At 39.7% G+C, this 21,772-nt stretch overlaps 1 protein-coding gene across 3 annotated transcripts in view; it reads left to right on the top strand.

The window, feature by feature from the left end:
- PREX2 (phosphatidylinositol-3,4,5-trisphosphate dependent Rac exchange factor 2) overlaps nt 1-21,772 on the top strand; it is a 257,393-nt gene that overhangs the window by 208,697 nt on the left and 26,924 nt on the right. For all 3 annotated transcript variants that reach the window (XM_067553641.1, XM_067553642.1, XM_067553643.1), the window contains 2 exons: nt 7,674-7,740; nt 9,578-9,768. In XM_067553641.1, coding sequence (XP_067409742.1) covers nt 7,674-7,740; nt 9,578-9,768 — 258 coding nt within the window. The remainder of the gene's footprint in view (nt 1-7,673; nt 7,741-9,577; nt 9,769-21,772) is intronic.

The following is a 21,772-nucleotide window of genomic DNA, read 5'->3' as shown; positions in this document are numbered from 1 at the left end:
AGGTTGATCAGATGTGACTTGCCCTTGGTGAATCCATGCTGATTGTTCCTGATCACCTTCCTCTCTTTCAAATGCCTCAAAATTGATTCCTTGAGGACCTGCTCCATGATTTTTCCAGGCACTGAGGTGAGGCTGACCAGTCTGTAGTTCCCTGGATCCTCCTTCCCTTTTTTGAAGATGGGCACTATATTTGTCTTTTTCCAATCATCCGGGACCTCCCCCAGTCTTCACGAGTTTTCCAAGATAATGGCCAATGGCTCTGCAATCACATCAGCCAACTCCCTCAGCACCCCTGCATGCACTACATCCGATCCCATGGACTTGTGCATGTTCAGGCTTTCTAAATAGTCCTGGACCTGTTCTTTCAGCACTGAGGGCTGCTCACTGCATTTCCATTCTGTGCTGCCCAGTGCAGTAGTCTGGGAGCTGACCTTGTCTGTGAATACAGAGGCAAAAAAAAAGCATTAAGTACTTCAGCTTTTTCCACATCATCTGTCACTACGTTGCCTCCTGCATTCTCTAAGGGGCCCACACTTTCCCTGACCACCTTCTTGTTACTAACATACCTGTAGAAACCCTTCTTGTTACCCTTCACTTCCCTTGTTAGCTGTAACTTTAATTGTGATTTGGCCTTCCTGATTTCACTCCTGCTTGCTCGAACAGTATTTTTATACTGCTTGAGCATGCCATAAGGGAGGCCATAAGGGAGGACATAGGGGTTGCTGAGGTCACCTTTGGAACCTCTCTTTGCATTTCCAAATTCTTTGGAGGACAGAGTAAACCATAAGGGGTTGTTTTATGTCAAGGTTGGCTCTCAGGAAGCAAAACTGTTGGGGAAACAAGGCTTACCATGCCTGACCACCAATTTATGTGCAGCTCATGGGTGACAAGCCAGGGAATGCCAAGGACAACTGTACTTGATGAATGTGATACACAAATTAGCTCAAACTGGAGGATTTCTTGGTGGCCTTGAAGGTTAGTTACCTTTAATGGAGCTGTCTGGTGGATAACCAGTCCTGACAAAATAAGCAACCCATCTATGGACTCCAATAATTTAGGGGAGTCCTTGCACTGAGTAGGGGTCTTGTGTGTTCTGGAGAACTCCAGATCCATGACATTGCCTGAGGCACTTGAGTCCATTAGTGTCTCTAGAATGGTATTAGGCATCTCAGGGTGCTGGAGATGGAGAAGTAGTTGGAGATGCTTTGGATACTGATTGGTCCATCACCAGGTTACTGGTAGACAAGCATTGGTATGGACTACTGGGGAGAGAGGAAGGACACCAACTTAGATCAGACCCCCATTGGGGCTGGGGCTTGGCATTTCCTTACCAGAGTGCAGCTTGAACCTTGGTGGGGAGCTTGAGACAAAGTGTCCTGGTTTCGTTCACTATAGGCATAGGCCTGATACCCAATGTTGATTCTTCTCTACATCCAGGAGTCAGGATCAGACCTGATAGACTTGCATGGGTTCAATCAACAGAGAAGGGACTGGTTATGGGGATGGGCAGAGCCAGCATGGCTGTTGGGACCCAGGTGGACCATCTTGTTACTTGGCAGTGTTCAGTCATTTGGTCATTAATCTTGATGTAGAGTTTGACTGCAGCATCCAGGCTATATGAGGATTTCACCCATGTCATGCTTTTTCCAGGAGCAGAGATGCCCAACCCAGAGTCTCCCGAGTAAGCAGGCTGATAATTAATCCCATTTGGGCTTGGTCAGTGGGGTAGGACTGTTGAGGTAGCAGAAATAGAAGCTGACACTAAATTACAAATCCACAAAGTTTGGTGCGATTGCCATTGAACTTGCTAGGCAGGTGGACCTTGGGCTCATGGGAAGTGGGGATTGGAGCTGAAGGTGGTACAGTTTGAGCTTTCAGGACCACGTTCTGTGCCTGAAAGGCAGCAGCTGGGTCTGCAAGGTCTGTAGGATTCCAACTATCTCCGTCAGAGAGATATTAGGCTTTGTAGGATCCATGCTTGCCATATCAGTTCTCTTTCCCTTGCTGTTTGTGGTTTTGGAACTACTGAAACTCTCAGAGACTGGGACATGGGTGATCATGTCTAGTGGTTGGAGAAGGAGTCAGGCCTATTGATTGCAGCAGGAATTGGTAGCCAGGATAGGAGTCCATAGTAAGACCCAGAGTCAGAGGCTGGATGACAGAGCCAAGGGTCAGAGCCAGAGTTAGAAGGCAGGAGCAGGACTGGAACAAGGTGGGAGCAAGCAAGTGGAGTTATCAGCCATGGGCAAATGCTCTGAGCAGCTGCTGAACTGCTGCTGCTTCTCAACTTACTCATCCACCAATCAGCTGGTATAGCCAATCAGGCAGCCTACTTCAGGGCAAACTACATTTGTTAGGGACAGCTCTGATGCAAGCCCTAATTCTTGACACTATGGCCCTTGTGATGAAGCAGGCAAAAAAGTCTACATTTCTTTTTGCTATCCAGGCAGCCAAGTCAAGCCTCATAGAAGATTTTCTGAACCATAAAATATTTCCTAAACTCCAACTGTCTTTGCTTAATTCCAGAACCCCTTCTTGCTTCTCCGATTTATCATTTTATTTCAACACATGCTTCCAGGATGATCTTATGGGCTGCTAAGAACAAGATGAAAGTAGGATTACAAACCTGACTTCCTTTGGATTACTTCTGTGTTCTAGATGGGACCAGTATGTTAGACTGCGGTCCGGTTTGACTCCTAAATATGTGACAACTGGCTAGAAAGGGAGTGGACAATCCTCAATACAGACTGCAAGGGGTTGATTGTCCTGGCAATTGTTCAGATAGAAGGTTGTGGCCACCATCTCAGACTCACTTCATGTAAGTCTCCACTGCTGAAGATGAATAGTCAGAGCATTTATGTCCTGGCTGAGTGACCCTTTAATCAGCTCCCACACTTCCTTGATCCAGAAGCTAGCAAGAACCCCCTGGAATCAGAGGCAAATGTTTTATGAACCTCAGCGTTGGCACTGGTATTTGTTCCAGCAGAATATAGTGGAGCAATTTGTGGCAGAAGCTGGCATATGTATCTTGTTGATTCAGAGCTGAACACACCCACCCCCGCGAAACCCTGCTGCTGAAAAGGGGCAAACGGTGGCAGGGTTTCGGCGGAGGGCATTGTACCCCCATGTAACCCCGCCGCCGCCGAAAGTCCCCCCCCGCCGCCGCGGCGAAACCCCGCCGCCACCGCAAGTCCCCCCCCCCTTTTTTTCCCAAGTGGTACTTGACCTGACTGTACCTGACCCGAGTGGTACTCGGGGGGGGGAAAAAAGGTTGAGAACCGCTGGCTTAGACCAATCTTCATAGTATGACTGTGGGGTAGCAATGCCAATAGTCAAACGTGGTGGAAGAGTACACAATTACAAGATTGGAGGGTGGACTGCAACACCTTACTACCCTTGATGATGCTGCAGTTAGATGGTTGAACAATCTAGATATCGAATTGTTACATGTATATTTCTTTTCAGGATCAAAGCCTTCTTTTCTTATAAGTCATTCTCTCAAGCTTTTAAATGTCTGAATTAATTTTGTGAGACATCATCAACTGTTTCATTAAAATCAAGACATGACAACTACGGTATTCCTTTCATCTACAAATTATGGAAAGCTTGCTCAAAAAAGCATCTATTTATGACAGATTTCTTTTTAAACCCAAGAACTTTATTCTACCTTGTTCCCTTACAGGGTTTCCTCCAGATATTTGTTCCGTTATAGAAGATTGTTGCACAAGACTTGTTTTATAAAATATACTATAATATGTGGTAACTCACTGTAGTTTTCTATCTTTTTAAAATAAGAATGGTCTACTACAGCACATAAAAAATGAAATTATTTTAGAGCAGTTATAATAACATTTGGTTCCTGCAGACAAAGTACTATGATTTCATTCTTGTTCACTTCAAATGGATTAGAAAATATTGTCCAAATTGAGCACCATGCCAAGACTGCCATTACCTTTTCCCATAAAATTTGATTAAGGACCTAAACAAGCATTTAGTAATTAAGTGAAGTGCTTTGGAAATTTATATGCTGTCCACAATTTGTCATGTTCTGAGAAATACTGAAGGTAATGTGATGAAAAACAATAAAAAAAAAAAGCACTTGAGAAATATCTGGGAGTATTAGTTGATTGTGGGGGATTGTTTAATTTTTAATAGGATATCTTAGACTTGTAAAATTAATTTTGTTCAATTGATTTTTTCAATTTTAGTACTTTAAGTTAATGAATAATTGACTTAATTAATGTAGCAACTAATTTAATTATATATCCTATTGTAATGCCCATGTTGCTTCATTTTCAGCATGGAGCTGGTTATTTTTTGTATAGTCCATTAGTGGATATACTGGTCTATATTTAGTTCCTCGTTTTTTTAATGCAGCTGAATTTGCTGAAATAATGGTATAGAGAGGATGGGAATACTGAACAGATTCTGAATGAAGTAAATTTCCCTGTGGCATAGAAGCAGAGAGTAATGTAGGCTTTTATTCTGATAATGTTCAATACATGGATGGCATAATGACACTTAAATTTGTTTTTAGCTCTGCTATACAACATAGAAAAGGTTGGTCTTTTATGCTTAGGTAGCTGTTAGGCACTGTGGCCAGTCATCTAGCATTAACAGCATTTTTTTCCTGCAAATCTCTCCCTTCTCTGTTCTCCAGCTTTCTTTTGACACTGAGTGCATTCAAGGTGGCATTACAGACTCACTTTAATTGAAAATAATAGAACTAGATTAGTATCATTATGTTTTTTAGGGGTGAAACTACATCTTCTGCCTGAAAAAAAACATTCCTCTCAAAACCACAAAACTCAGTGCAGCAGAATCCAGTAGTAGTATAGAGTGTCAAATTTTAATAGGGCAGTTATTACTGGTAACTCAAATATTTAAAGTTATTAAAATTTGCACTCTGTAGCTCTGACCTTGCAAACACGTGCATGTGAATAGCTTTACTTTTGTGAACAGTGCCATTGAAAATAATGGGACCACTCTTGTGAGTAAGGTTATGCCTGTGTATGTATATTTGCAGGCTCAGGCTGATGTTTGTGGATGATGCTGTAAATGCACATTTCCTTCCTATTTTCATATTCATACTTCACTGTAGTTTTAAAATAATTATTTAATTATAAAGTAAACATGGTATTTCTACCACATGCCATTTTCAGCAATTCTCCAGAGATAGGCTCTACTTTCCTCCTGATGGAGACTGCGGGTAATTCATCTTATTGACAGTGCACCAAGGTAATAACCCACCCCAATTCTGCTTAAGTGTCAGATGCCCTGCAGCTCACTGAAGGACAAACATGGTGGTTCTAGCTCTCAGGTCTTTGTTTTTCATACTTTTTAGTTTTCATTGTCTTTTGGAGGAGTAAGAAGCAGTTTATTCCTTTATTTAATTTACTCTTTAGTTCATTGTTTTCTATCTCATCATGGTCCATCCTTGATACCATTCTGATTTCCTATTAATACAGCTATTTACCCTTTCACCCAGTTTAAGTGATTTACAATTCTTTTTCTATTTATAGAACTGATTGAAATTTTCAAAATTTTGATTTTTTTTGACTTCCCAACATTTTTTTTCTTGAAAATGTTTGCATAAATGTTCCCTTTTTTGACAAGGTCTAGTTATTTATTTAATAGATTATTTTTGTTTGTAAAAATAAACTTTTTTCTGTGACTCAAAAGTAAAGCTGTTACAACAAATTTGCACTCTTTTTATCCTGCCCTGTTCTGCATAATGTATTGTTCAGAATTTGCTCAGTCCCAAGTTCAAGCGTGGCCTTCACTGCCACCACGTGAAGTCAGATATGGATTTCTGTGCACCATGGATTTCTGTGCAGCATATTCAATACAGCTGTATGAGCATCATATGTCTTCACTGCTACACCAGCAGGGATCAATGCAGTGGTATCGATTGAGTGGGTCTGTGTAGACCTGCTAAATTGATCGGACAGCGCTCTCCGGTCGACTCCATTAATCCACTTCCCTGAAAGGAGTAAGGTTGCGTCAAAGAAAGAGCGTCTCTCATCGACACAGCACCATGAAGTACATTTTGTAGCTTGCGCATCTCCCTTTGACTGCTGCCATCAGTGTAGATCAGTGGTTCTCAACCAGTGGTACGCGTACCACCGGTGGTACTTCGAAAAAGGCTGAGTGGTACGCGAGCCGTACCGCGCCGCCGAATCCGCCACTGAAAGTCCCCCCCCCCCGCCCCCATGTAACCCCGCCACCACCGAAAGTCCCCCCCCCCTTTTTTTTTTTCCACGAGTGGTACTCGGGGGGAAAAAAAGGTTGAGAACCGCTGGTGTAGATCAAGTAATAGATCACGTTTAAATTGCTCCAGCCAGACCTAAAAGAAAACCAGCAGTGGCTCCTGAGAGGGAGTCTCTATAGTAGTTTACTGACATTTGATAATGCCACATAGATGGTAAGCTGGTGATAATGTTTCATAAGTGATGCTACTCATCTGCCTGTTGGAAAAATAAAAATTCTCACTGGTCTATGAATATGAGCAAGCAGATGATGAAGTTGTGCTACCACTGGTGGGTAGCATGCACTGGATGTCTGTGACATGGTGAGCTGTCACTGTGGAAAAATGAAAGGGTCTTGAGGAAGAATGGGTCAGTGCTTAATAACAAGTTAGTCTTTAGCTGGTGCTCTGAGGGGATGATGAATCAGAACCCTCCTTTTCTCCAGTACTGGAGGAGTGGGGTTATTCAGTTTTGGGACAGGGGAGGAAAAGGATAATATGGAAAGCTGGTGAATGCAAACTGAGCATACTGTGTACACATGCCTCTGTCCTTTGACAGAATGCATGCTGCATTTTTGTGTTCTGTGGACACTTGCTATGCAACATTAGTCATTGAGCAGTTGGCCATGATGCACAATACACAGCATGTTACCAGCCAATAGTGCTATTTAACATACTGGGTCTATTGGTCTGTCTCTCTTACGTGGCATTTTATTTTTATGTTGATGAACAATATTTGCATCCAGTTGCTCCTTTATACACTAAATCATTTTCATATAGGTGGGTGGAAATTGTGCAGAGAAGCAGTTGAGGATAATTTGTTTTATATAATAAAACTAACAGACGTTAGTTCCAGTCATCACCCTCTCCACTTTGCCTGTGTGGTGTATCTTCTCCCCACTCTTTGTTTGTTTAGTTTCTTTTTATACTGTAGCTTTTCATGGCAGTGACAGTGTCTTGCTGTATGTCTGCACTATGCCTAGCATATTTGGAGGGCTCCTCTAATATTATTAACTTGCCATAATCATATGCTAATTTACAAGCATGCAATGCAGGGGGATCAAATGTTGTATAAATGCAAAGGGTCTCAAAATCATTTTTTAAATCCAGGGAATTATTGAGCCTCTCTCATAGAAGATTTTGATGAAGGCCAATTACAGATCCAGTTTTTCTAGCAAATTTGCAGTAGAACACGCTGCAGAAGTTTTGGTGCACAGTCTACAGTCAGATGGATGTTCATAATTTCTTTAAATAGGAGCGCATTAATGCCTCTATACCCTTCATTTTCTTCCAGCCTTTGTTTGTCTCATGTCCTTAAGTCTAAAAAGCCCCTCATAAATCAAAGGACTTTTCAATTATTTTTCAAGTATATATTATAGAGGCTTTTAAACAATTAATTGCTGTGTTTGCTTGTTTGTTCTCTCAGGGCATTCTACCTGGACAAGTCGAACCTCCCTCCAAATTCAACATCTAAAGCTGCTTATATAGATAAGGTAAACAATAATACAAATACATACAGATTATCCTAATCCCTTTCTTTTGGTTTGAACTGAATTATTTTGAGCTATTTTTTCAGGGCTGGTTTATGTCTCTTGCCCCAGCTCTGCATTAGGGACAGTCTGGCCTAGCATTGCCCTTGCCCACCTAAGAGGCATTGTATTTCAGGGGATATGGGACATACTCACATTTGAAGCCAACCCATGTCCTCTGACTCTATCAGAGAGTAATGGGGCAAAGCCCATGGCCTAGTCTCCTTCTTATACCTCTGAGTGTGAGGAGAGGTGTTTGCAGGCAGCAGTCCCTGTGTTCAGGAGAATGAACTGGGTGCAATATCCAATAAAGAACGGTCCCTTCAGTATTTTCCTCACAAGTTTGCTCTTAGAAATTTCCTACTATGGTTCCCCTAAAATAGATTCCTCTTTCTATTTTAAGAAAAAATAATCCTCCGTTTATGGCCAAAGCACTGCTTAGCATGCTATCCAGCTTTCGGAGATCTGACATCCATTTTACAGCCTATAGTTTTATGTTAAAAAATGGTCTATGGCCTTGTCTAAACTAGAAAATAGTACCAATGTAACCAGTGCAAGCTAACTTGATATATCTAAACATTAAACCATGTTAAATGGGTCTATATATGCAGTTTGCACTGGTTTAACTAGATTGACTTTTAAATCACTTTAGTTAAACCGGTGCACTTTTCAGATATAGGTAAATATAACTATAAGTAAGACTACCATTTCCTTGGTGAATTAAAATTAAATTGAATTTAAAAGGAAATTAAAAAGAGACTGTTTTCTAGATTGTAAAATATTTTTTCTTTGGTTAGTAGGTTTCTCTCTACAGGAATCCCTAGGTATCTCATGGACCAAGAGAATAAGGGCTTTGTATGATAAGAGCTGCAAAACTGTGATTTGAGCTTCATTTCACTTTTTTACCAAACACCATGGGAGAGATGTTGCCTTTTGTTACCAGATCATGAAGACAGTCACTTAAAATATATATTAAAATATATAATTTCAATATTATATGTATAATTTCAATTACAATTTATATATATATTATATGTATAGTTTCAATATGTATACTCTTCTTTTAGTGTGCAGTGTTATTGTAGATGTGCTGGTCTCAGGATATTCGAGAGACAAGGTAGGTGAGGTAATATCTTTTATTGGATCATCTTCTACTGGTGAGAGAGAAAAGCTTTTGAGCTTACAGAAAGCTAAAGAAGAGCTTCGTGTAGCTTGAAAGCTTGTTTCTCTCACTGGCAGAAGTTGGTCCAATAAAAGATATTACCTCACCTACCTTCTCTCTCTAATATTCTTTCAGTAGTTAGTCAGGATTAGTGAATGTTCATTTGCATAAACTAGGACAGTGTCTTACCTGTATGCTGATCTTCTCAGAGTGTCCATGCACCAGTCTCAGCAACCCTCCCTTTGCGCCTCTCTGTGTACTTGTCTTTCACTGAATTATTCCTTCTTTGAAAGTACTCCTGGAAGAAGGTGGCCTGCCCATGTGTAGTCAGGTGGAGAGGGTTAACCTAGTAGACAGACAGGCCTTGGGATTATACATTCTATGAAAATACCAATATACTGTTGTTAAAATATTTTCCTAAATATTGTCACAATACACTGTGTGCTTTGTGCATACTCTATTGAATCTGTGCTTTGAAAGCAGTTGGGCTCAGGGATTGGCCCACAGTGCTGCTCATGTCATCTAGGCTGGAGTCATTAAACTGATAAACCATTTAGTTGTCACTCTCCCAGGAAAGATCTTCATATGCTTTTTGATGGCAAAAGGTACCTAAACCTCTTTGTTCTCCTTTCCTTGCAGCTGATGCGGCCCCTCAATTCTTTGGATGAACTTTACCGACTGGTAGCATCTTTTATCCGATCCAAGCGCACAGCAGCCTGTGCTTACACTGCTTGCAGTGCCTCTGGAGTTGGATTGCTGTCAGTTTCTTCAGAACTCTGTAGCAAACTTGGAGCTTGCCACATCATAATGTGCAATAGTGGAGTTCATCGGTATGTCAATTTATCCACCTCTCTTTGTTTTAATCAGTCATTGCAATCCAGTTTGGAGAATAATTTTATTTTATGTTTTTCTCAGTGTACTAGTATGTATCTAATGGACTCTTAAAAGATTATTTGTAGTGAGATTGTGGAAGATAAAAGTAGTTGCAGTGACTGACAAAATGAGCAATATAATTTTAGTTTGTACCGTTGCAACAGATTTTGTCGTACAAATTAGTATAAGGCAGAATTAAAATTTCTAAAGCATGACCAGGAAGTTTTTCTATTTGCATAATATACTGTGTATTTTATACTGAACTCCATTATAGGTAAGACATTTTAATATCTAGTGTTCATTTTAACACAGTGTTCACACTGGAGGGAATCTTAGTAGCAGTGGATCTCAGAAACCAAAACTATGCATGCAGTAATGCAGGTCTGGTCCAGAATAACCAGAAGAATTATCCCCTGGGGTAATATTTGGCATGACCAATTTGATTACAGAAAAGGAACTCAGACACTTGACATTTTGAATTTTCAATTGATTTGATATATACTGTACTATACTAAACTCTGAGTGACCTTAACATACTTCTAAATAACCAATTTTATAAAGGTCACCGGGTTGTTAGTGAAATTCACCCAAAAGAACATTATATGAAAGTATCAGTGGAGTAGGCTTAGAACTTTGTGTGTATTACAGCAAACATGATGAAATAATAGTTGAGGAAAATAATAATTAGGTACAGATACTCTAATGGTCCTTTATACAACCTGGAAGCTGATGCTATCATGCTCCTTTTTATGTAAGGATTCAAAACTATATATCTAAATTATCAGTCTGTTTAAAAATGGTGTCTTCATTCTCATGAGTCACTATTTCAAATTCCTTACCTTATTAATTTCTGATCTTTGTCAGATTTTTATTTTAGCAGGATCAATTACAAGTTTGTTGGGTTATTAAAATTAAGAACAAGGTTATTTTTGTTATGTCTATCTTTCTAAAAATAACTTTGGAAAAACAGTATATCGCCAGTCCAACGCAGAATATCAGGCATGACAAACTGCAAAAGGTCGGCAAGATATCAGAGAAACAATCAATAAGTGCATGTTAGGAAACAGACTGCTTGCCATCTTTATCAGCTCAGATCTAACTGAGCATTTGTGTGACACTATTATTGGCAAGCAAGTATATGGTGGGTGAGGTAATATCTTTTACTGAACCAACTTCTTTTGGTGGAAGAGACAGGCTTTCAAGCTATAGAAGCTCTTCTTCAGGTCCTTCTGCAGGTTTACCTAACTCACCTTTTCTCTCTGGTACTCTGTTTTCGGCAGTTATATGATATTATAGCAGGGTGCTACTGGCTAGGCTGGGCTAGCCCCTGCTACTGAGCCCTAATTAAGGGTAAATGGGAGTCATCTGAGTAAGCTGGCAGTGAAGGAGGGAATTAGGAACAGCTGTAGAACCTAGGAGGGCTATAAATGCTCCCAGGAAGAGGAAGGGAGAGGCAAGCAGCAGCAGCAGCAGCAAGAGCAAGGGACAGCTGAGCACCCTGCTGATTAAGGACTGAGTATGTAAGACCCATGAGACTGCTTAGAACTGTGTATATAGAAGGTGGTGGGTAGTCCGTTGTAAATAAAGAGCACTGGTGGAGCCCGATGTGGTGGCCTAGAGTTTGTGGGGGCCGAGGGCCTGAACAGCAAGGGGCCAGGTCTGAACATCTACATATATGATAATATTTTAATGCCATCCCCTGTTCCAGAACAGACAGGTTGTGTTTATTCTTCCTTTAGCATATGGGAACACTATATAAGCTGGATGACAGTATGACATTTTCATAAGGCCATAAAGCCCTGATACTTTACTCTGGCTATTTATCTAGATTTTACATTTTTACAAGTAAGAAGTTTTTGATGATTTAGAGAATCCCTTTTTCAAATTTACATTCTTCTGGTCAACCAGTGGAAATATGGACAGCATTTCTTTTCTTCCTTTCCCTCCACTGCTCAGATGTGGAGCAGCATCTTCTGCCTTCCATGTGTCTTTTTTCCTTGATTTTCCCTTTAAAATGTTACTGTGAAAGAGAATGTCATCAGCAGAACGAACAGGGATTTCAAACAGTTCAGCCTTGCCCAATACATACTATACAAGAACATGGATTGACCGCCAGGAATGGAAAGGTTGTGAATTATTCAGGCTGGCCTATGACAGGAATATTAGATACCCATTTCCCCAGAATTATCGGTTTGTGTGCATATGCTTTATCTGTAGTCAATCATGCAAAGTCTGTCTTAGGTGGAAGAAAGAGAATATTCTAGGTGGGCATAATTCTCTTTCTGGTGCTTATTAGAGATGGGCATAGTATCATGAATATTTATTTGAATGGTTGATTAATTCACTTTAAATGGGTTTGTGATTTTTCCTGAGAATATTCTAAACAGAAAAAATGTTTACAGCAGAAATATTTGGAAAATGGTGACCTTTAAGTGGATACTCACCAAAAGTGAATTTTGAATTAGCAAACGTGAATATTTTGTCAAAAATCTGTTTGCTGTTTATGATGGTTTTTTTTGAGTTACAGTCAATCAGGGGACAGAAACATACCATGTGATCCACATGTCCAATCAAAGCAGCTTGAATATCAAATACACAGAATGAACAGCTAGTGCACAACTTACAGATCAAGAATTATTCAGAATTATTGGGAATAGAACTCTAAATAATGCGGATATATTTGATAAAATCATAAGCTTGACATCCTTGAACAGAAAAACAATTCTTTGAATAAGTTATATATTGTGAATTAATCGCTCAGCAGCAGTGTCCATTTATATGCATAAATTAAAAATGTCTCATTAAGTATAGTGACTTAAACAAAAGGTTAGGAATCATACATGGTTTTTTAAAGACTATTTTAGGAGCAATGAGGTAGAGCTAAATGGATCACATATAGGATTACATCTGAATGTTAAAAGATTTATCAGGGCAAGCTATCTTTGTAAAGTAAAGGGCCAAAACGCTTAACCATAAAAACATGAATGTAGCTCTACAGTCCCTGAATGCAAAACCCATTTGAGCCTTTGCAAAAGGCTTCATTATTTTACTTACTTATTAACACTGCCTTTCTGGCTGCCATGTGTTCAGGGGGAGGAACAAGTGAAATCCTAGTATAATCAGCTAGAGATCTTTTAATATAGGTCCACAAAGACAAAGTAGTAGACCACAAAATATTTCATACCCAAAACCTTGGGTATGAAATATTTTGTGATGTTCTTTGACCTAAATCTTTAAAAGTTAAGAAAAACACTGCATTTATTGGATTAGAAGGCAGTTTTGAGGTGTTATTTAGGGAGGACGTAATCATTTCTTAAAGTTAGATATGCTTTTAGTGCTATTGAGGCAGTAGCAAGGAGTGGGATGTCATCCTCTAAATCTATGTTGTATGTGAGAATGTGAGTCATGAGTATGTTTGTCCTTAGGGTTCTGTGTTGGGGATGGCAGCTAAGAAATTTCATCTAACATCTTACTTCCTCTCACTAGCCTATTTATGGTATGTTCTGTGCCTCTCCTCTGCACACCCCTGTGCTGAATACAACCACTCCAACTTCCTTAGCCTTCCCCAGTCCCCCATGCTCACCAGCTCTGCTCTCTGGCATGTTGAAATTGCACCCCAACCTTACTCATGAGCAGTTAGAGAATCTCTTGCTGACAAGGTAGAGAACTGCCACTGCCTTATCTCCCCACCAACATTGTTATTGGCACTGAGTCTATTCTTGGATTTCCTGCCACCAGCTCCTTTCATACTTGCTGCTTGGTGTAAGGTAGGGGTGGGAATGGCAGCAGGGGATAATGACCCATTGCAGGAAGACAAGCTTCTGGAGGAGAAGTTCCCCAAAAGGGGGTACAAGATGGGACTAGATCCACTGAGCAGAGCTGATCCAACTCTTCCCTGAAATCCTTCAGGCCTATATTTGCTGTAACAATCAAGCAGGCATTAAAAATAGTGGTAATTGTTTTGCCCCTGTTCTGGGAGAATGAGATTTAATTTTAGCAAGCAATCGTGGAGGAGACCTCTATTTCTAAAACTGATAGCTTAGACACATGGAGTTCTGCATATTCATTTCTAATAAAATATGGGATGTTAGCCCTGTGTATAGACTACTCTTTGAGAAAAACATTCTTCAATGCATCAGTCCTCTTACCAGGTTAAAAATGAACAATATGACAACAACAGACTCTAGTTCATGTTTCCACATGCCTTCATTAAATATGCAAATCCCAGATTTTGGCACCTGGAACTGGTTTTTATTTTGTTTCCAAAGTTAGATCCTTAATAGAGCCTGCCCTGACTCAGTCTAGGAATCTGTAGTGGAGTTCAGGATGCTGTGCTGATCAGCTCCTTTTTTCTACTCTCGGGGAATTGGAGCTCAGCAAACCGTTATTCCCATCTCTGCCAGAATTTAGAGTCTCAGATTATATTTGGTAGAATAAAAATCTGGATCTTCCCACATTTCTCTAGTTTAACTTTGTTGACTGATTACTAGATGATAACATGCATTCTTAACATGGAGGTCCTGGACTGATGTCAGAAAGGAGATGATCATGTTGCCCTTCCCATCTTGCTCAGTAGAAGGTGGGGAGAAAGTCCTAACCGGATCCCAGCTAGATGGAGGAAAGTTCTGGGTCAAGGTCTCTGTATGGAAGAGGTTGAAAACCACTGGACTACAGTGAAAACTACTGTTCTGTCAGTATCACTTGTAACCTCCTGTCAGTATCACTTGTAATTGCCTCAGTATCAGCAATGTTTTGGTTTCTAATTTCTCTGTGATCCAAGTTAAATTGCTTTTTTACACTGTACTAGGCTAAAACAGCTTGAAAGAGGTCATATTTTCATTCCTATATCCAACATAATACTGGGGATTTTGAGTTGCTGGTGATTACTTTGCTTTGATTTTTATATTTGCCAACTGACATTAGAGCTAGAAATACTATATCTATTCCAGACAGAAGTCTTTTTCAAGTATATTTCAATCAGCTGAACAAGAACCAGGGAGCAATAAGTTCCTTTAACCTTCCCTGTCCTTTGTGATATATGTCTATTACAACCTCCCCATAAATTATCATAAAATGAATCTGTTGTGCATATTCAACAGCAGGAATTAAAATTAATGCGATTCTAAGGAATCCAATTTTTATGTTTTATTTTGCCTATTTTCATCAGAACTAGTTATGGCCTATTAAATTTTTCTTCATTTAGTTAAGACATTGAAATTCTACCTGTCAATTAACTATCCTCTAGTAAATGATACTAGGGTTTCTTTGCCTGTATTCATTTTATTTGAAATTGCAATCAGTCTGTAAAAAGGTAGATGATTACAAAAGCACTTCTCAATTTTATTGAATCATTATGCCAGTTTTCGCTCCAGAGGGAAGAGAGAGACTGTGCTGCACAGACCCTAGTTCTTTCCATGCCAAAATGAAATTCGGTGACGCAGCTGCAGAATTCAGTCTGGAGACTAGTAGGAATAAAAACTAAAATGAATTATTTAAAATATTCAAATAATGCAGTTTTGGGGTTTATTTAAACTTTTCTATTTCCTGGTGGATAGAAAGGAGAGGGTGTCCTTTACAATCTTTCTGAATCTTCTAGAGAGACCTCCATTCTTTATTATTTTTTCTGTATTTTGACTTCCCTCTTTAAAGCATCTAATTGCTTCTGCCATCCTTGAAGCCACAGGATTTAGGCTAGCAGATGTGTCGAGTGATGAGGCAGGTTCTGCCAACAGTTGATTGGGTTGTCTCTTGAAGCCTGTCCAGCTCACGAAGGTCCAGAGAGCTACACACCAGCCATGGGTAACAAACCCAGATCTTCCAAAATAGCAACACAGAGCACCACTGTTACTGTATTTTTGTTCATCTAAATTCTCCTTTTTAATTCTTTTAGAAGTTTTTCTACAAAATTTACTTCTGAACTCAATGAAACTGTGCTGCAAAGATATCTTCTTGGGGCCCAGTTCTGGAACTCTTACTCACGCTGAATCACTTCACCAAGTAAGTAAGCCTGTTGACTTCAACAGGACTACTTGCTTGAGTAAATACATGCCAGCACGAGCATGCATTGCAGAATTAGTCCCTGTGTGTCTTGATCCTTTCAAAGAAGTAGTCTGATCTAAATTTTAATTTCATTCCTGCTCCCTCTTTCTTTGTTAAATATTCACTGTTTTTCCCCTTCAATTTTACTATCCCTATCTCCATTTATTTTTAATATATTTTTCTGATCCCTTATCCATTGAGAGAGAAATAAGCTTCTTTTTCTTCAGAATATAAATATTTAGGCTAATAGAATGTTTAATACTGTGCTTGTTACAGTTCAAAGGTAGTTGGAGATTTGGGAACTTGTCCTAAAGATAGCATAAACAACACATTGAAAACTGTCAATAATAATTTTGTTTTGATTTATATTTTTCTATATTTATTTATTATTTTTATTTATTATTATTTATTGATTTAAATTCCCTTTTTATACTCTATACATTTTTGCTTTGTTTGCCTTTAACATGCATATTAGGAATGATGTTAGTCACATGCAATTCTCTTTTATATTTCATAAAAGGAAACATCATTCTAATAAGCACATAATTAAAAAGTATAGAGAAATGCATGCAACTGGACTGAGTGGGATGGTTCCAAACAGGAGACTACTCCCAATATGGAATCCAGGGCAGTTTTTTCCCCTTAACTCCTTTCACCTCTATGCACTAGGATTGATATTTAACTACATGAGGTAATCTACAGCTCCCTCACCTCGTCCTGCAGAATTAAGCTCTCATGTTTTCTACAGTATTTCTTCTCCACTACCCAGGGAGAAATCTGGAGGAATCTGAATCTTTCTTACAGAAAACACCAGGATATAAAAGACAGTAGAGCCCTTCAAACTGTCTAGAATTAATTTGTGTGAAAGTTCTTTTGATTGTGAGATGAAGAAGCATTAAATTGAACAATCTGAATTCTTCTAAGACAGGAAATAATTAGATTGCAGTTTTCCGATTGACAGGTTGATTTGATCTGCTCATGTAGCCAAGAACTTAAAAATTAAGCCCTTTCCTACTCATTTGAAGAAGATGCTGTTTGGACCAAGGATAGGGTGGTCAAGTTTGTTATTAAATTACCCTGACATGATTATTACGCTTGAGCAGACAAGACGCGCAGGACAATTCAAATATTGAAAAATTCTATTCTTTGTTTCCTGACTTCTTGGCATATACACAGTACTCAAGATGAGGTCTTCTATAGCTAGTGTCCTCCAGCAAAATTTCCAACCACTAAAAGCACAGCATTATATTTGAGCTAGAATTATGGGGTAGGGTATCTATAATGTTTCTAAAAGTATTTGCATAATCTTTGAAAAAAGGCAAAGGATGACAGACAAGTGAGTCCTAGATACCCATTCTAGTTTTTCAGTTGAATTAATTTTCACTCCGCTTTAAATAGTTTCCATTCTCCTACAGAGAGGGATATACACAAATTTTATTTATGGAAATCACATCTCTGGTATGGAGGGATGCAATCATTCCTGTTAAAAACTATGGAAGAGCCCAGTATTATCTTCAATATGTTTCATTGCTCACAAAAAATAGGCCAATTTTGAATTTAATGTTATCCCTTCCCCTAAACTTGGCTCAAACCTCCTCCTTAGCACTTGCTAATATGAGTGGCTTGTCCTTGCTCCTTGCACGGGTTGGGTCATAGAATCATAGAAGATTAGGGTTGGAAGGGACCTCAGGAAGTCATTCAGCCCGGTCTACACTTACCTGGAGATTCGGCGGCAGTCGATGGGAGTTACGCAAACTACGCAGAGTAGCTCATGTCGATTGCTGTGCTTCCCTTCTGCGCGCTGTCTACACTGCACTGTGCCCTGTTCCCGTCGACGCAGCACTTGAGGGGTTGGTTTACTTGAGGGGGTGGTTTACTAGGGTCGACTTCCTGATCAGTTGAGAGGGTTTACACTGACCACTCAATCAATCCAGAAAGATCCATCTGGCGGCGGCGAATTTGCCACCGTCAGTATAGACGGGGCCCAAGTCCAACTCCCTACTCAAAGCAGGACCAACCCCAACTAAATCATCCCAGCCAGACCTTTGCAAAACCAGGCCTTAAAAACCTTTATGGATGGAGATTCCACCACCTCCCTAGGTAATCCATTCTAGTGCTTCACCACCCTCCTAGTGAAAAAGATTTTCCTAATATCCAACATAGATTTCCCCCACTGCAAATTGAGACCATTTCTCCTAGTTCTTTCATCTACTACCACTGAGTATAGCCTAGTTCGATCCTCCCTGGAACCCTCTTTCAGGTAGTTAAAGGCTGCTATCAAATCCCCCCCTCATTCTGTTCTGCAGACTAAACAAGCCAAGTTCTCTCAACCTCTCTTTATAAGTCATGTTTTCCAGCCCTCTAATCATTTTTGTTGCCCTCCGCTGGACTCATTCTAATTTGTCCACATCCTTTCTGTAGTGGGGGGCCCAAAACTGGACACAATATTCCAAATGGGGCCTCACAATTGTCAAATAGAGGGGAATAATCACTTCCCTCGATCTGCTGGCAGTGCTCTTACTCATGCAGTCCAATATGCCATTAGCCTTCTTGGCAATAAGGGCACACTGTTGACTCATATCCACCTTCTTGTCCACTGTAACCCCCAGGTCCTTTTCTGCTGAACTGCTGCCTAGCCAGTCAGTCCTCAGTCTGTAGCAGTGCATGAGATTCTTCCATCCTAAGTGCAGGACACTGCATTTGTCCTTGTTGAATCTCATCAGATTTCTTTTGGCCCAATCCTCTAATTTTTCTAGGTCAGTCTGTATCCCATCCCTGCCCTACAGCATGTCTAGCACTCCCCCCAGCTTAGTGTCTTCTGCGAACTTGCTGAGGGTGCAAGAGACCTGGGTTCTTTATTTTGGTGCCTGGTGCCTCCATGCAAAGAGACTCCTCTCTGTGTCTGGGTCACAAAGGGTGCCGTCCCTTGGGAAATTCACAAAAACTAGATAACCTAGTACACAAACAATACAATACATTAATACAAGCCCCAAACAAAGAAATGCCACACTTAAAAAGAACAACATAGCACAGGGGACTTTATTGGGAACAGGAAATCAAGGCTGTGAGGAAGGAAAGAATTATGATTAACTAAAGCACCAACATATCAACAATATAACAAATCCCCCAGCTCCTTTCATTCACCAGTGTACACAGACTGCCAGCTCCCTCTCTAGCACTCTACGTCCTATGATGAGTGCTGGAGTGCTGTGAACACTGGCCAGCTTAAACAAAAAGAAAAGGATTCCCTTTACAGTGTCTCTACTCCTGAGTGGGGCAGGGTCCTCTCCTGGTTCCCTGGTCTGGAGTCCTGTGGAGGTCTCGGCTGGCTATAGGTAACTGCACCAAGTTGGTTCTCTGCCCTCCTGATTGCTATTCTCCACAGGGCTGGCACTTTCTGATCACATACTAAATCCCACAATAGCTCAAAGTCTCCCTTTATGTAGGAGTGGGAGTTGAATAGAGACTCCCTGACCCCAGGCTGTTCTGCTCCTATCTCAGCTCCAAATTCAAATAGCCCAAAAGTGAAACCAAAACAAATTCTTTTGTTTGACTCTAAGGCAGTTTGTCCCCTCCCACTGCAGGACTGAGCAGCCCTAGCCCTTCGTTGTCCTAGTACACTGTCTATATAAAATCACTCCATCAGAAGCTCCCTCTTGGCTTTTGTAGCAGTTTCCTATCAATTCTGTCCCGGCCTTGGACCCTAAGCAGACTGGTAAATGCTGTCCAGAGGCTCTTGAGATATTTTTGCTGTAATCCAGAGGGTAGAATTCCCAGAAGCTCAGTTCATTGTTTCAGGAGCTAGCAAATTCCAACCTGAATAAATCTACATATTCAGCACTAAAATCCCAAGGTAGAAACCTTAAAGGCTACAAATCGGGGCATTAGTCCTATTCAGATCTGAAATATGACTATATATACACACCTATTCAACTCTATCATGAAATGTGTCTCTGGTTTACAGTCCTCAATTGAAACTTAACTCAGAGGCCTTCCCTTCTGCATTTTGTTTGCTCCAAGGGTATTTACCAAGTTTGTGGTGATTCTGCTTTAGAAAGAAAGGTGCTGTTTCCTTTCTTAGATGAAATGCTCATAAATTCGTTCCTCTGTAAGAAATCTCCTTTGGGATCATGTGTTTTTCATCTATTTCAGCAACTGAGTCATCTTCCCTGCCAGAGACTAGTCTAATTAGCAGTTGTTCTCTTGAAAGCGGAATTCCACCCTCCAAGAAGCATTTTAAAGAAAACCTACATACAATAGTAAAAAAACAAAAGGCATCAGGTTTGACGCCTTCTTATTGCTCAGACATATAACTTCCTGAGTGGAAGTAGTATCTTGAATTACAAAGCACATCCTACAGGATTGATCTCCTGTCTATAAATTTACTATCCCCTGTTTCAGCAAGCAAGAACTCAACTGATAGCTGAAGGTTGAAAATACCTGGCAAGGCAGATTTTGATTTATTCCATGATTACCCGCAAATGCAATCACTTCCAGAAAGAAGCACTGATAACCACTGTATTTTCATAATGAAATTAAAGACATTCAGACTCCAGGATTATTGGACATATCTCGAAAAAGTTCATATAAATTTTGAGCAAAATATGAATGGATCGGCACCTGACTCTGCTTCCAAGATAATAATATTCAACACTTGAGGCAACTGAACTTGTTCATAGAGTCCATAAAGGACCGAACATGAGTCTTAGAACTGCCCACTAGGCCAATTTTAATATTTTTAATTCAGTTTAGGAGGTCAACGTCTGTTTTGAAATTTTAATGACATTTTCTTAAAACCAAAGCATATCTATTACTTTCTCTCTGCTACAGCTATATTCTCACCAGACACAATGGGAGGGTGAAATAACATGTTCTTCAAAAACCTTTTAATAGGATTCTTTTAAAATAACGACTCGATTTTTCCTACTAGTAGTGTCAAATGTGATGGCCAACCTTTTTTTCTGTATTTCATTTAACTGCATTTTTTCTTTTGTTAATGGAGGGTTGGTTTAGTAACTTACTTGCTTATTTCATTTCTAATAACTGTACTATCCACTGGTCCAATCCTCTCCTCAGAAGAAAAAAAAATCATGGTCAGTAAAGTTTCAGCACATGAGCAAATGAGATGAAAGGCATTATTACCTTATAAATAAAAGCAGCTTTTCTAAACCAAGATTTCAGCCTGCATGTTTAAACTTTCTTACACATAGACTAAAAAGTGTGACTCTTACATATGCTTAGATCATCTTGAATAGCATATCTGAGTATGTCTAAACTCCGGGATTGTTCTCATGGACCTTTCCCTTCAGGGTATGTCTTAGAAGCTACCAAAAGGTCTGGCAATGTCTTCACATAGCACTGGAGCAAGAACCAAAGGTGGGAGAGTCAATACTATTTTAATAGCCCTAATAAGTAATATCCTCATTTTAGGTTGGTTCTAGTCTAATGTATTCTTGTTTATACAACTGTTAGAAATAAATACAAATTAATGAACCATCATTAGGAATTATAAAGAATTATCTTAAAAACTTAAGTTTGTTTAAAAAAAAAAAAAAAAAAAAAAAAAAAATGTATGCTAACATTTTAACTGCCATATTTAATAAGTACATTGGCATAATTAGTTGCTGGTTAAGAGTTAACTTAAGTCTTATGAGATCAAGTAAATGCTTACAAATATCTATATCGGGGTGGCCAACCAGTCAGAGACGAAGAGCCAAAAAATAGCTATAAATACCGCAAAGAGCTGATCCATCAATTTTGGCGGCAGCTTGTCAATTTCACTTTGAAGCTCCATACAATTTCCAAATACTTTATTCATGTGACCAGTATGTAATTCACTTTGACATCTCCAAGAGCAGTAACTGATGTGCCAAATATTACACCAATCTGTTTCATCTCATTATCCCTGTGCAAGAGATGTTA

Source organism: Emydura macquarii, unplaced genomic scaffold (assembly GCF_026122565.2).
Source record: "Emydura macquarii macquarii isolate MOO-44397 ecotype Brisbane River unplaced genomic scaffold, CSIRO-AGI_Emac_v2 contig_1477, whole genome shotgun sequence".
Taxonomy (NCBI): domain Eukaryota; kingdom Metazoa; phylum Chordata; order Testudines; family Chelidae; genus Emydura; species Emydura macquarii.
Note: the sequence above shows the minus strand (reverse complement) of the source record. Positions and strands in the feature narration are given on the sequence as shown.